The sequence below is a fragment of the Bactrocera dorsalis genome, chromosome 3 (genome assembly GCF_023373825.1).
Source record: "Bactrocera dorsalis isolate Fly_Bdor chromosome 3, ASM2337382v1, whole genome shotgun sequence".
NCBI classification, from domain to species: Eukaryota; Metazoa; Arthropoda; class Insecta; order Diptera; family Tephritidae; genus Bactrocera; species Bactrocera dorsalis.
This window is the reverse complement of record NC_064305.1, coordinates 82017894-82033561: the sequence shown is the minus strand read 5'-3', so window position 1 is coordinate 82033561 and position 15668 is coordinate 82017894. Positions and strand designations below refer to the sequence as shown.

The 15668-nt window shown below is 35.1% G+C and overlaps 3 protein-coding genes across 3 annotated transcripts in view; 1 reads left to right on the top strand and 2 right to left on the bottom strand.

The window, feature by feature from the left end:
* The window catches only part of LOC105226202 (protein Wnt-5), a 240607-nt gene that overhangs the window by 113438 nt on the left and 111501 nt on the right, over window positions 1-15668 (bottom strand). The window lies entirely within an intron of this gene.
* Window positions 3003-6407, bottom strand: LOC105226200 (probable salivary secreted peptide). Its single transcript, XM_011205019.4, has 2 exons — window positions 5766-6407; window positions 3003-3491 (listed from the first exon to the last, which is right to left on the bottom strand). The coding sequence occupies exons 1-2, from the start codon at window positions 5961-5963 to the stop codon at window positions 3315-3317; spliced, it is 375 nt and encodes a 124-aa protein (XP_011203321.2). The 5' UTR covers window positions 5964-6407; the 3' UTR covers window positions 3003-3314.
* LOC105226201 (probable salivary secreted peptide) lies at window positions 8594-9356 on the top strand. Its single transcript, XM_011205020.4, has 2 exons — window positions 8594-8866; window positions 8955-9356. Exons 1-2 carry the CDS (start codon window positions 8687-8689, stop codon window positions 9132-9134), a joined length of 360 nt encoding a protein of 119 aa, XP_011203322.2. The 5' UTR covers window positions 8594-8686; the 3' UTR covers window positions 9135-9356.

The following is a 15668-nucleotide window of genomic DNA, read 5'->3' as shown; positions in this document are numbered from 1 at the left end:
TACATATGCACCTGAGTCTTGATGACTGTGCATATGCGTTGATTTGTTTTTGTAAATATATGAGAAATACACTAAATAAAACGGATTTTAATTTCTACTATAAAGAAAAGATAAAAAGCTTCTTATTTTCTCATCTGGACGCACAAAAAATGTTTACCCTGCACAGGTTACCTAAAGTTTGCCGTGAAATGTATGACAGCCATAAGAAAACGTCTGAGTCGCTTTTGTCAAGTTCGCATATATACACGAACTAGTCCTTCAGATTTTGAGAAACCGATTTGAAATTGTGCTCAAGTCTTTATTCTCCAAAAAGCTGGTCGTTTATTAGAACCGCCGACATGGGACTACAAAAGCATATAGCTGTCATACAAATTGACAAATCAAAAGCATGTCCTTGTATGGGAAAACTTTTCATTTGTCGAGATATCTTCACGAAATTTGACAAGGATTATTTTTTATAACAGTGATATAATTTACGAAGTAATTATACATACATAACGGGTGATTTTTTTGAGGTTAGGATTTTCATGCATTAGTATTTGACAGATCACGTGGGATTTCAGACATGGTGTCAAAGAGAAAGATGCTCAGTATGCTTTGACATTTCATCATGAATAGACTTACTAACGAGCAACGCTTGCAAATCATTGAATTTTATTACCAAAATCAGTGTTCGGTTCGAAAATTTTTTATCGACAAATTTTGTTCAGCGATGAGGCTCATTTCTGGTTGAATGGCTACGTAAATAAGCAAAATTGCCGCATTTGGGGTGAAGAGCAACCAGAAGCCGTTCAAGAACTGCCCATGCATCCCGAAAAATGCACTGTTTGGTGTGGTTTGTACGCTGGTGGAATCATTGGACCGTATTTTTTCAAAGATGCTGTTGGACGCAACGTTACGGTGAATGGCGATCGCTATCGTTCGATGCTAACAAACTTTTTGTTGCCAAAAATGGAAGAACTGAACTTGGTTGACATGTGGTTTCAACAAGATGGCGCTACATGCCACACAGCTCGCGATTCTATGGCCATTTTGAGGGAAAACTTCGGACAACAATTCATCTCAAGAAATGGACCCGTAAGTTGGCCACCAAGATCATGCGATTTAACGCCTTTAGACTATTTTTTGTGGGGCTACGTCAAGTCTAAAGTCTACAGAAATAAGCCAGCAACTATTCCAGCTTTGGAAGACAACATTTCCGAAGAAATTCGGGCTATTCCGGCCGAAATGCTCGAAAAAGTTGCCCAAAATTGGACTTTCCGAATGGACCACCTAAGACGCAGCCGCGGTCAACATTTAAATGAAATTATCTTCAAAAAGTAAATGTCATGAACCAATCTAACGTTTCAAATAAAGAACCGATGAGATTTTGCAAATTTTATGCGTTTTTTTTTTTTTTAAAGTTATCAAGCTCTTAAAAAATCACCCTTTACATGCTATGGTATGTCACTACCATACAAACCGGCCGATCAAAATCAAGTTCTAAGATGGAATCGTTTGTATTTATGAAATGTATCATAGCCTCGGAAGGAACCGAAGTCAAAGTTTGTTACAACTTTTTTCTTTTTATTGCTCTTCACAGGCAATTACGTTTCAGCAGGGTTTGTTATAACATAAATATTATTTTTTAAACGTAAAATAAATTTTAGAATGTCTCTGAGAATGATATACATTACAGTAATAATGAACTCTTCTTATAGTTATCATAACTTCATATAGGCTTAGCTGACTTATAGATCACGGAATGCTGATTACAGATCAATAATATGTATATCATATATCAGAAACTTCTTCAGCGGTTGATTTCGGGATTTGGTCAGCTTTTTTCGAAAATAGTTTGCTCTCTCGATGTTTCCTCTAAGTCCCTTTATCTCATGCTAACACTATAGATTACAGAATGCTGGTTACAGATCATTAATATAGGCTCTCTCAGAGATTTTTTCAGCGGTGGCTTTTATGTCCTTAGTCAGCTTTTTCTTAAATTTTTTTGCTCCCTCGAAGCTTCTTCTGAGCTGTTTTTTCTATTTAATTGGTTTTGAAAGAAATATAAATTCGTGTGAATAATTCCAAGTGATTTGTGTTTTCTGGTGGTCTGGTTTCTCTTCATATTATTAGATAATATAATATATTTTTTAGTTTTGATTGAACCAATAAGCTTTCTAAATGCTTTTTCCGTCACATATTCAATTTTATTAAAAACGTATTTCAAATTTGTTTTGTCTGGATTAAAGAGTTTTACTTCAGTTTGCAATCCTAAGAAAGCTTAAAGGCATGCAAATTTTAATCTCGAAGATTTCGTACTTTAAAGCTTTTTAGCCTGACTTATTGGGAATTGATTTCTACTTTATAAAGAAGCTGATGATATCATAAATAAAATATAATAGTGATGGTGATCAGCTGCTGCAATAAGCTCCAGTTATTATTACCAAGTGGCTTTCAACAACCATATAAACGTTTAGAGAGATTCAGCTTTGATTTCGCATGCTCAACTGCGAATGAACTTTTCACTTTGTAAGGAAAGGTGCACAGATTTATAAATAATTCAATTGCTCCTTGTTGTTTGCTCGACTATTTTAGTTTCTCTTTAGATTTCACATGAATTCGTAAAGTATCCAAATAAAGCTCACTCAATGGAGCTTTCTCCTTCGATTTCGCATGTATGCGGCAAGTATGCAAATGAAAGTTTCACTATATAAAAGCTCTACAAAATCAAACATTTCTATATAATGAAAGCTTTACAAAATTTGTTTATAAATATTGTATATTTTATTGCCCGGTTGAACTCTTTTTTTCAGTTTGGCAACTGTATTTCCACTCGACCACCTTAGACATAAAAGCATTGAACCCGCATCTTTATCCGGCCAACAAATATAAGCTCGGCAACATTTTTAAAATATTTTGAAAAATGCTTGCTTTCACTACAACAACAACAAATTAATCTCGCAGTAAATTCATAATTATATAGAAATCCATACAACGAATAAATCACTTCAAAAGCATACTTCCATTAAACATATTCTTATTTAATATTTATTTCTTTTATTTTCATTATATACACATACATACATACGTGTTTAATTTCTTATCTAAAAAGTTTAATATTAAAAGACATAAGTCATTAATTTCTTGTGCGCTTTTGGTTTTTTTTTTCTTTTCATTTAAGTTGTTTGTGTAATTTGCTTAGTTCTACAAAGAATAAGTACTCTAACTAACGTTCACAAACAAACATGTTAATAAAAAACAACAATTATTACTAAATAAAGTAAGTATGTTAGTGAATAATGTTTGCATGTATTCGGGTGTGTTGCTACTGCTTATTGGCCGTAGATTTCCACGCGAAATATTAGTCCGTAATTGTATTGTGATTGCAACTTGATGGTGACATTATTGAAGCCGGGTCCACCCGAGTAGATGGTGGCGTGGCCACCGGTGCCATTTGTCACCTGATCGAAGGCGCGTATGCCGGTGATAATGCGTCCATTGCCAATGCCCTGTTAGTCCATTTTTTGGAATTGAAATAAATTATTAATTATTAGTATTTAAAAAAAATATTTTGAGCAGAGTGAAGTCTGTGGTAAATTGAGGTTGAGTTTTATGTTCATTGCTGGACGGAAACCGTTATGAAAAATTTGGAAGTACAGTGTATGCAAAACTTTTTTTTCGGTTTTTCTATATTTTATAGCTTTTTCGGAACATTATTTAACTCCATTATTACCGTCTTATACCGCTAAGCTTCTTGACTTAAGTCTGGTGTTCGCATATATGTTTTTGACAATATTTTGATATGATGTCTTAATACTCGGAGACTCACTTGTGTTGTTCAATGTAATATATTGCCAAGATAGTCAAGTTTATGATGAGTTTTTGTGCACCCCTAAGAACTTTCATTTCAAAAATGTTTTTGAAAATACTTTTGTTGAATAAAATAAATTATTATAACAACAAAAGTTGATTGATTGAATAAGCATTGGAGTCTTATAGGAAACCTACCCACAAACTCTAAACTTAATGCTGAAGTTCTCAAAAATTTCAACCCGTAGAAACAGAAGGCATCAACATAAAAATTATGAAGTAATTCTAATGAATTGATATTCAAAAAACTGTTGCACACCCGACTAGAAACGAAATTTGAGAAAATCCAAAGACACTGACGGTTTAGAAAATCTTGGAAAGCATGTTAAAATAGCTTAGAAAAATGATCTAGTCAACACATGTTGAAATCTGTTGCTAATGACAAATGTTGGATCCAGTGTGACGTGAGTAAGATCATTAAAAAATAATATTTAAGCTGCTAAGATGACAAGTTTTCGACTATTTCGACATTAGAACTATAAGTTACAAACCCAGGAACTATACTGAACAATTATTTCTGAAATCTCACCTCATATAAGACTATTTAGAACCAACGAAACGTAAATAAACTGTAACTCGTCACTACAATCTCAGGGTCAATAACCGCAGCGCTCTAGCTAGGCCCCTCTTCACCTGAGCTGTTTTGCTATGCTCTCTCAAGATTATCACAGAGAGAGGTCGCTAATAAGACAATCATAGAATCAAATGTTTTGTAAAATTAGATTAGATGCACCTAACAACCTTCTCTTTTTTTTAATATCATCTAGCGTGCTTCATAACACAAACAGAATAATTTCAAGTTTATATTTTATTGCTTTCAATGCGTTCGAAACTTTAATTATAATTTGCTGGCAATTTTACGATTTGTCCTCGCATACAATTCTTATCACTTGCTGTAGCAACTATTTATATTTTTGGCAAAAAATCTGTATATATGAAAAAATTCGCAAAACGTGCTGACCTTGCGGTCAAGGCGGATTTAAAAGCATCAGCATAGTTTCTGATATATGTTTTTTAATAAGAGCCGCCACCAAATTTTTTTTTTCACTTTTTATAAAATATAATTTTATGTATTTCGCATAAAATTTGCTTTTTGCTCAACATTGGGAAGGCTGGCTTTCGCTTAGCTCGATTAAGTTTTGCACTTTCAATATAATTGAATGTAAAATATATATAAGTATATAGTGAATTATGAATCGCGTGTGCAAAATCAGCAACAAGTCGCTCTCCAAGCTTTAGAATCGCCACCACTGCGTAGCTTATCAGGGCAACCGACTTTTGCGAAACGTTTCCGGTGCGCAATTCCACAAAAAATATGCGAAGAAGAAGAATACTTAAACAGCATATAAGTTTCCATATAATTATGTTTTGAAGAAAATGAAAGCGTTAAAGTTGGAGAGTAAATCAAAGGATGTTGAAAAAAGCATTTATATTTTTTAAGAAAAAAATTAGACCTTGGGACAGTCATTCTTATGCGGATTTTCGTGCGAAATCTCGCTAAGCGCACTTGTTTTAATTTTCGGTTTTGTTTTGCTGCTCTGCCAACACCAACGGAGTGCGATAAGCGGTGTTTAACTTCGGCCCACAGGGTGAGATAATTATTGTGTCACCAATTTTAGAATATATAACGTTCGAAAAACAATAGACCACTTTTTGCAATGCCTATTTCGCAAGTCGGTGCAACCCGATTTCATTTGGAGATTAGACAAGCGCCACTGATAAAGATAAGCCGAAAAATCCCCTACTGCAAGTTCCTTTTATTGTGAAACTTTGAAAGCATAATAAATAACGCATCGCCTGAAATGATTAACTAATGTCAGTCACAGATTTCACAATTTCCCCACCACAACTAACTTCACTTTGCTCTCGAAAAACTTAACGTGACTGGCACGTGATAACCGCTGCTTGCTTACATTTTTGGGAAACTTAATTTCACGATTCACATATTTGCCAGGCGATGACGCATTGAAAACATTCTCCACGTGCAACAACTGCGCAGAATTCGAGATGTTGCCCCATGTACTCGAGATGGCGTACGTGGTCGTTATAACATAGGCCGCAATCGTTAAGGCCGTCGTTAGTTTCAATAGATTACTCTGTTGCTTCATCATTAAGCGTGTGTCTTAGTTTTTTTGGAATCAAAATTCAAAGTTTAAAATCAATCCAATTGTTGTGTGATTATAGCTTCTATTTTCGTTTATTTGTTGGTTTTGTTTTTGTGTAACAAAATTTCTTCGTCTTGTCACAAGCTATTTTTACAACAATCGCTGTAGATCGGGTTTATTGGTCTCGTGTTATTGCTCCTCGCTTATCAGTGGCTTAATACGCACAAAAACGTTTTATATTCACAACAACAATATTTAGTGTTGTTGTTGTTATTGTAGATATTTAGAATTTAACAGTGTAGTCTTAAAATTTTATTATATTTATTTTTGTTTTTTATATAAATTTCAGTTTAATTTTCGCATTTGAATTTTGTGTTGAACTTGTGGAAGCGCGGTTTGCTGATTATGTTCTGTCGCTGAGCACAACGTGTTTCGAACTGAATTTGAATGTGAATTCTGTACGATTTTGATGTGTTCCAAGCGAATTCCGTTCGTTTTCTCGAACCGCCAGTTTCAGTTTCAGCATTTCCACTAAGCCGGACCTTTCATTTGGTAGTGCTAAATATACACTGTGAGAAATTGTTTCGATTTTGTTTGAAACCCCTACAGTTTCCATGATAAGAGATTTACAAAAATGTTTTCCAAAGAGCGAATGTTGTTGACTGAATAGTTCCAAAACCGGAAGGTTCGAAATTGTAAAATAAATGACTGCCCCGTTCTTTCTATCGTACTATAAGCACAGTAAAAGACTGCAGCTTACAAAACCTCAAAAGTTCACGATGTCTTAAAAAATGGATAAAACGTATCTTAAGACCTTCCAGCATACATAATTTGAAGATTTGAGATTTTCAATTGGAAAATATAGAAGTTATGGAAAGAAAGAGAAATGAAAAAGGAAATAGATGATCCCATGCGTCTCGAAATTCTGAAATTTGTATAGATTTATTAAAATGATGATGATTTAGTAAAAAAAAGGGTTTTTGGCCTAATATATGTATGTCATAAACGATCTTGCTTTCACAGCATTGATTTATCCCACTCTCTCAATCATTCTATGCATACAGAAAACTATTGCTTCGAAAAAAAGTATATTCTTTAACCAGCATCCATTGAATTATGTACTCGAAAAATTCTCAAACGTTTTACATTTTCTCCTTGAAGAACATATGACCAACGAAACGTAGAAATTGATAATGAATTTTTTGTCGCACAAGTCTTATCAGCAATGAGCAAGAATTGTGAATGAAACAAGAGATTAAAGAGATTGTGCTCAGCGAGAACAATAAACTGAAATAGGCAGAAACTGAGAAATTTAGATGCTGTGAGCATCATTACAAGAACAAAATTTCAAATTAAAATAAAAAGAGAAAAATGTGTTTGTGATAACGACAGTATACTCGTATGGTTTATATGAATATGGTATATGTACTGTACGGTCTAGCCGAGCTTTCTGCGTACGATTAATGACATGACTATCTCTTTATATGATGAGATCAAAACCCAGTGTCAGCTGTATTCTTATCTGACATCGATGCTTTAAAAGCTTTCGTACAACAAAAAATTCGTTCAAAGCTTTGTGAATGACTTTTTCAGAGCGCTCAAACTAGAAAACATTTTTGATAATATCTAGAATTAGGATCTTTCAATATTCTGTTTAAAAACTATTCTAGCGAGCTTTGGAACAACAAAAATTTACACAAAGCTTAGCTTTTTTACTTTGGATAGTGGAGGGTGGGTTAGCGGATAGTTTCCTACAAATTTTAAGCTCATTTCAACAGCTAACAAAGCTTTGTGAGAATCGTATTGTTTCAAGAATTCTCTACCAGTTAACAATTATAATTGAGGTCCACTATTGCTGCTAAAATGCCTAAAACTTAACGCTCCATGGTGTGTTCGTTTCATCCATATTCTGCACCACTATGGCCTTCGCCATGGTAAACACATTAGAAGCTATAAATAGGCTTTAGTCATACACTTGCTAATTTATGAAAATCACTTACTTAATAACTAATTTAAATTGATTTGATAATTCGCTTATCAGGCAACCAACTGAGATTATATATTACGTAGCTTTATATATACATGACATAGGAAGTAGATAATAGCAAGCCAAGAAAAAAACAAACATAGACAGCCGAGTCCAATAAACAGACTATGTGAAGCTCAATTAATTTCCGATAATAATAATTATAGCAACTTAGAAGCACCATCGTAACCTATCTATAAGTATATCTCCATATATAATATATATATGACTGTATGCGTGTGATCGTTCAACTTTTTCTTCCACTTAAGTCTATCAAGAGCCAAACCAGGCAGCATTTCACTACTTATAAGTAGCTAACTAAATGCGATAGCAATAGAACACACACATATATTAATATATATAAATTTTTCTTAGAAATGATAAGCACATCTAACATATGTGTGAAGGGGTGTCAAAATTTGGAATCAAAACAACTCACTTTCACATATTCACACTTCCAAGCGTACACAAACGAAAGCTGGTGGAGCAACAACAACAACAACAACTCAAAAGCTGTTATCTTTATTATGAACGATAAAGGTTGCACATGTGTGTGTCTCCAACAAATATGACCAATCAATTGGCTTATAAAAGGCCAACTTATTGCTGTTGCACAATCACAGTATTAACTCAACGGTTGATGCGCTTGCAATAGGAACAAATAATAAACTCAGTTTAATAAGGAAATTAACCAAACACCAACATGAAGCCGTCAGTCACCAGCGTTCTCTTCTTGCTTGTCGCCTTAGCCGGTGTGGCGATTGCGGCCAATAGCTCGTGGGGTGCACGTAATAGCACGGATATATTATTGTTACGTGAGAGTGTTGTGCGTTCACCGCTTAAAAACGGCTACCAGAGTGTCAATGTGGATTTCCCGAAATCGGTGAGTGCTAAAGGTACTAAAATACTGCCGTAAACACCGCTAATAACTGAACGTTTTCTCTTCCACACTTTCCTTACCACCGCTACAGGGCCAAACCAACACCCGTGCCATTTCGGCTATTTTCGTTATCGATCGTTTTACCAACAGCTCCGGCGCTTATAGCAGCCTTTGGTCCGGCGGTGTCGGCTATCGTTTTGTTTCCCTCAATTTGAAGAGTCAATATAATCGTGGTATTAACTCAACTGTGGAAATTTATGGCAAACGCTAAACGCTAAACGTGCTTCTTTGCGCTAGAAAATGCAGCTTACGTACATACATACAAACAAACATACATACATATTTACCGACATAATAGTGTGTGTGGCAAAAGCGAACTAGTTTTGTAATATGGCACATGCAACATCAGCTGCCTACAAGCAAGTTATGTGTATGTGGCAAGGTTTTATGTGTATTTTTATATGGCAATAAACAACAACTCTGATTAGCGTAACTTGCAACTGTTTTGAATTAACTTGGTTCTTTTCTACGGCATCCGCACTAATTGGATATAATAGCTTTTTAATTCGAATATGTGATTTGTGTTATAAATGCAACATCCAGTTGTGAAAGCATTTTAATTAACTGTGTTGTAGTTATTGTTGAGTTCTTTGGGTTTGTTGAGCCGGAGCTAGGAGTTGGAAATAATTACAATGTTTCTGAGAAAATAGTCGGATCGTGAAAAGATCGATGAAAATTGAAGGAGGAACACCTTTTGTAAACCAATTCGAGGTCTATTCTTTGGACCTGTGAAGCAAGTGAACAAGAAATTTGTTTTACAAAACTAAAATGTATTAAATATTTAAAAGGAAGATAAAATAACAAAAATGTATTAATAATTTAAGAGCAACCTGAGATCGGTAAGTGGAGTGGAAGAGACGTGGTTAAATTTGATAAAGGTTAAAAATGGCTTAAATCCATTATAAGCAAAATTACGAGTCCTATAGGTATGTATTGTGACAAAAAAGCACACGGAAATTGTAACTAAATTCCCCGGGTAAATGATATTTCAAAAAAATGTATTCTGCTAAGTTGGTAGGTCCTTAATTAATATACTTTGAAGACCTGCTTCGTTTGACGACTTCTTCGACTGATTAAAATATTAAAAATGTAAAGTATATGGTATTTGAAAATCATCAAGCAAGTGTTAGAGAGATGGCAAACGAGCAACACATCTATCGTGAGTCCGTTCGAATGGTTTTGGTAGATATTTGGGGTATAAAACTCGACTCTTCCCGATAAAGCTGAATTTTCTTCAAAAATATTACCCTAAACAGGTCTCTTTGCACATGCTTGAACGTGCGAGTTTCGATCCCACATTCATGGAGAGCATTATACCTACCTCTGAGACAGGGGTTTATGAGTTTGACACGCGAACAAGTCAACAATCTTTGAAATGGAGGGGAAAAAAATAAGCCGAAACCAAAAAAAAACACGTTAAACCGCTCAAAAATCAAGGTCATGTTTATTCCTTTTTCGATATTCGTGGTTTTCTGCACCATGAATATGTTCTGGAGGGACAGACGGCCAATAAGGAGTTCTATTTCGACATATAGAGGCGTTTGCGTGAGAACAACCGTCCAAAACATCGGAATTGTGGAAGAACAATTCATGAATTTTACACGATTTTAATGCACCATCGCCACAGCCACGATTTAAAAAACCGAAAATGACTACCATCGAACAACCACTTTGTTCACTAGATTTGGCTTCATGTGACTTTTTCTTGTTCCTCAAACTGAAATTTCCGCTCCGTGGAACCTGTTTTCAGTCGATCTAAGAGATAAATCAAAATTGGCTGAAGGAGCCGAAGGCCATCCCAAAAAGTGTTTTGAGGACTGGAAAAATTGTTGGCATAAGTGTATTACATTTGGAGGGATTACTCTAAAGGCAACAATATTAAATATTTTGTGTTTTATTTACAATTTCCGGGTACTTTTTTGTCACAATGTTTATTTTTAATGAACTATGAAATTAGTGCACTTTAACTTGCACGGTTTAGATAATAAAAAAGTTTATCAATTGTATTAAAATTAAATCCGTCAGCATTCCAAGAGAACAGTGTGCTGGCAAGAGAGCATTATTCAGTTTACCCTTCGCATTTCATCAGACTCAGACTCTCAGCTTTCCTCTTCAAACAATAACCAAATAATGGATAAGCATTATCTTACAGAGATGATTTTGCAGATTAGTTCTTTCTTTGGTATTTAGATTATATCAGCATATGCTATTGTGACGTCACTATAGACTGATATAACCGAACTAGCAAGTAGACAGATAATCTGACAAAGGCTTTTCTGAAAAAGTACAAGAAATAAGTGATTAAATATGTATAAGAATTCCAATATTTTGCCTTTTAAAAAAAATATGTTTGAATAGTAACAAGGGTCTGTGATGGTTGTGAAGAGCTTGGTTATTAAACAATGTAGCTTCAGAAATATCAAAAATATTTTAGGTATTGCCTTTAATTGAGTTGAACTCACTTATGTTATTTCCAACCAATCTCCACGACCCATGGTGGTCTTGCGAGCAATTTCAATAAAATTTATTATCATTTTAGCTCATTGATATATTGTTTTTAAGTCCCGCTACATACAGTTAAACAACTATCTGCACTTTTCATCGAACCATAAAAACGCGGGAGTTAATAGAAAAGTTATCGTTTTATGGACTCAGCATTTAATGAAAAATACTAGTCATTGATGATCGCTTGATTGCGTTTTTACGACCGAAATAATAAAATGTTAGCAATGACGATCACGCTGGCAAAATGAATGCTACGCTGAGAGCAATAACGGAGCGTCAAAATGAAAAATCAAAAGGCCAAAAGGTAAAATGGCAAAGAAAAACTACAAGAAAAACCTTTTACAGAGAGAATGGGTGAGGAGCATTTTCGTTTGCTTTTATTAGCTTTTTAACAACAAACTATACACATATGTATGTAAATATGTGCATAAAACCATAAAGTGGAAAGTTTTCAGCTAAAGACTACTTTTATGACATTTTTGTTTTTGTAATCACAAGTTCGCTTAAGTTTTATAGCTTCAATTAAAATGCAGTCAAAACAGATGCAAGACAAACGATGGCGCCTGGCGACACATACATACATACAGTATGGTAGATATACGTATGTGTGTATAGCTGATTAATAGAGCATAATGATGAAAAACTCAAAGGCGAATAATAAGACATAAACAACTGTCAAACATGCTAAGTGAATTAATTTTAAAACTCTTAAGCGTTTTCATTGTTACTTGTAGCAAGGCATGTTGACAAAACACAACAACAAGTAAGATACATATGTTATATATAGATATATACACAAATGTATGAGCAAGCGTGACAAGCAAAGTGCGCCTATCAAAATGACCTAAAGCCCTCGAAAAATAAATCTTCAACAACTGACAGAAATTAATTGTCACCAACACACGCACACACACTCACACAAAATGATGCTGAAGCGCCTATAAATATGCATGCAGATATATATGTAAAAGCACAACAACAAGTGTGACAACAAACGCATGAGTGCTAGGAAAAAATTAACGACATAAATGCGACAAGCAAATGCAGTCACAAAAACAACAACAATAATATGAAAACGTGTTTTTTACCACCGCGGTAAAAGTGCAACATCGCTGAGTTTACACCAATCTTTATGTTCTCATATCTGTTTACACGCCTATGCACTCGGCATAACAGTAAATATGTGGTTGTATGTGTATGCCTGCAGAGCAACACCTCAAACCCCAGCAATTCATCGCGTATTCACGCATTTCCACAACTGCAGTGGAACTTGCAACCACGACAGCCACGTGCAACGCGTGTAACATTTGTAGTATTCGCTTTTCTTTTTTTGTATTTCTCTGTGGTTGCAACGTATCATATAAACGGCCCACTGTTGTGGCTGCCAGTTGCGTAGCGCACTTGCAACGTAAAAAATGCATAAATTTGCTCCGTGCCGCAGTTGCAAGTAATAAGTGCCTGCGGCGTTGAAGGGCTGACAGACTCATAGTCAGACTGGGCAAGCACCCATGCAGAATCGTGTGCACGCTAATAGCTGTTAACATAGTAAAGTGGCGAAGAGCGCAACAGCAAGTGTGAAGAACAAAAAATTCCACATTTGCAAATGCGAGTCAAATGACTGAGTCGGATCTAAAATTACACATTTTTATGAACCTATTTTGAGTTGAAATGCTATAGTTGGATAAATTTAACATTTACTAACCGAACTTGTTTTGGGAACCACAATTCATTTACATTTAACATTTGTCTGAGGCTCAATTAACTTGCGCTATAGCGAATAAGCAATCCTTATGATCCAAATCAAAAATATGGCTCGAAAATCTCGGAGGCCATGGGCACAGAAATTACCGGTACGCGCACTGAACTTTCTGTGCCCAGACTTTTTCAGGTAGATATCTTTGCGACATGGAAACTAGTGAAATGCTATACTCAGCGATAGTCAACTTATCTCGCTTTACGAGATTAAATCGCTATTGGTCAGGCGTACCAAAAACAGCTAATCAAGCGAGTCTACCTAATCTAGTAACTGGTAATAAAAATATTGATAACCTTTTCCGTGAAAGAATTAAGAAAGGTTCTCGTCCCAGTAGTTTCTAGACAATATAACCTAACCGAGGCCATCTATTCTAGAAGGAAGAATGGTAAAAGGTTCTGACCTTAGGAGTTTCTAGGCAATATGTAGATATAGAAATGAGACCCTGAGGTTCGCATATTCTAGCAGAGAGTGCATCGTCCTGTTGGCACCAAGCAAACACCCAGGAATTATTAAGAGCACTGGGTCTCTGAGAGTTTTGTTGAAAGATGGGAAGGCACAATGGACAATGTGTATATAACTTATTAACTACGCTTCTTTATTCTGTGCTTCATCCTGTATGCTTAACCCAAAATATATTTTCGTTTTTTAAATAATCCACCATCGCGTTGTTTGTCCGCGATGGACTCCTAATCCCCTGAACCGATTTTACAGAAGTTTATCGCACTGTGTCCAGTTGGACCCAACTTAGAAGAAAAGATAATAAAAACATCCTATAAATAAAAAATACAATAAAAGCTCTATTAAATGGACGCTCTTTTAAGCGGACATCGCTATTAACTGGAAAGAAAGGCTGTATAGTGTAAGTGATTAATTCTGGTATGATTCTAAACTTCGTGCTTTTTTTCTTCAACTACTTTCCCACATACACTTTACCATGAAATCATCTACATCAGTTTAGCCTCTATTTAGTATTTGTATATACAAGCATATATATATTAAACAAAAGTGGTTCATGGTTAACGTTTTATTCGAGAATGAGGCGCAATATTTCAATTGTAGAACAATGCTAGAGCATAACTCATGCCTATGTAGCAATGGTTGCTTTAATTAAAGTGACCATTCAGTCTACAAACCACATATGAATAAACCCCGAGTTTGTGGCTCTGTTGCACTTTTTCCGTTTTGCAATGCCAGTATCTATTTGTTTATAATTATTAATTTAATTTTTTTGCTTCGTGCAACATGTGCATTCCAAAGTATGCCAACTATGCTCGCAGTGGCGTTATGAATACTGATGATACGGGAGCCACATTTTGCTTATGTATTTATTATATAATGCATTCTATACTCTCAGTAAAAAGTTCGACAGTTGCCTGCTAGTGTCTATTAAATGTTTTTGAGTTGTGGCTGGTTTGCTATTAAGATCATCTTTGTGGGTGGTTAAGTGAGCTGAACGAAAGTTACTCAGCCATTACTTCGATTCTTAGGTTTTTGAGATACCTATGTATCTGAAATTTCGCACGCAACCAAGAAACTTCTCAGTTGTTGGAACCGCCGATATCAGACTACATACTATGGGTTGTGGCTGCCATACAAACTGATCAATCAAAATCAAGTTTTTGTATGGATATTTTTTTATTTGACAAGATATATTCAAGAAATCGGGTTTATATTGTTATCCAAGTTAACGTTACAATACCAATATATTATTCAGATCAGACCATTCTAGCATATCGCTGCCACTCAAACTTATTGATCAAAATCAAAACAAAGATTTTCATAAAAAATATTTTTTCCTCAGCAAGTAACCTTAATTTTACTTGAAGGTTGTCTTTACCGTGGCTAGAAAGAACTAGCAAAACATTTTCGGTTGGGCGGTTACCATTTTAAATTAAACAAGATCACTAATCATGACATTCGACCTCATTTGCTGAGATCTTACATTATAGGGAGTCAATCTTATAATTTCAAAGAAAAGTTATTTCAGAATAATGTCTTAAATTCTGATTCTCTCACAGAAAACATCGTGAACAGAAACCTCAACGCACGCCTTTCACTCACTAAATCTTCTGCCACACAATTTCTTCAAACCCAGTTACTTCCAGACTGGGTTAATAACAGAAAAAAATATTACATATAACTGTTTGTCTGGCATGTTGTACTACTATGTAATCGCTATTTTATGATATTGTATGATTTTCTATTATTTCTCTTATTTATTTTCGCCTTTGTGGCTGTGCAAAGCGCACACAAATCAATCAATGGCAATTATGCAGTAAATTTTAATGAAGCGCGCAGACAGACGCCTCTTGGCAATGCCAGTACTTGGAAGTACTTATAACTTACAACCAGACACATACATACATACATACATATGTAAGTGCTGCATTTGTTGCTACAGATGTACAGATATACATACATACGGAGGAGTGCATAACTCGCTTGGCTGCAAAAGCGCAGTTATGAGCGGTTTTCAAATTGCCT

Coding starts and splice junctions, on each gene's coding strand:
- LOC105226201 (XM_011205020.4), top strand. CDS start 8,687: ATGAAGCCGTCAGTCACCAGCGTTCTCTTCTTGCTTGTCGCCTTAGCC. Junction 8,867..8,954: donor ATGTGGATTTCCCGAAATCG/GTGAGTGCTAAA, acceptor CCACCGCTACAG/GGCCAAACCAACACCCGTGC.
- LOC105226200 (XM_011205019.4), bottom strand. CDS start 5,963: ATGATGAAGCAACAGAGTAATCTATTGAAACTAACGACGGCCTTAACG. Junction 3,492..5,765: donor AAATTAAGTTTCCCAAAAAT/GTAAGCAAGCAG, acceptor ATGGACTAACAG/GGCATTGGCAATGGACGCAT.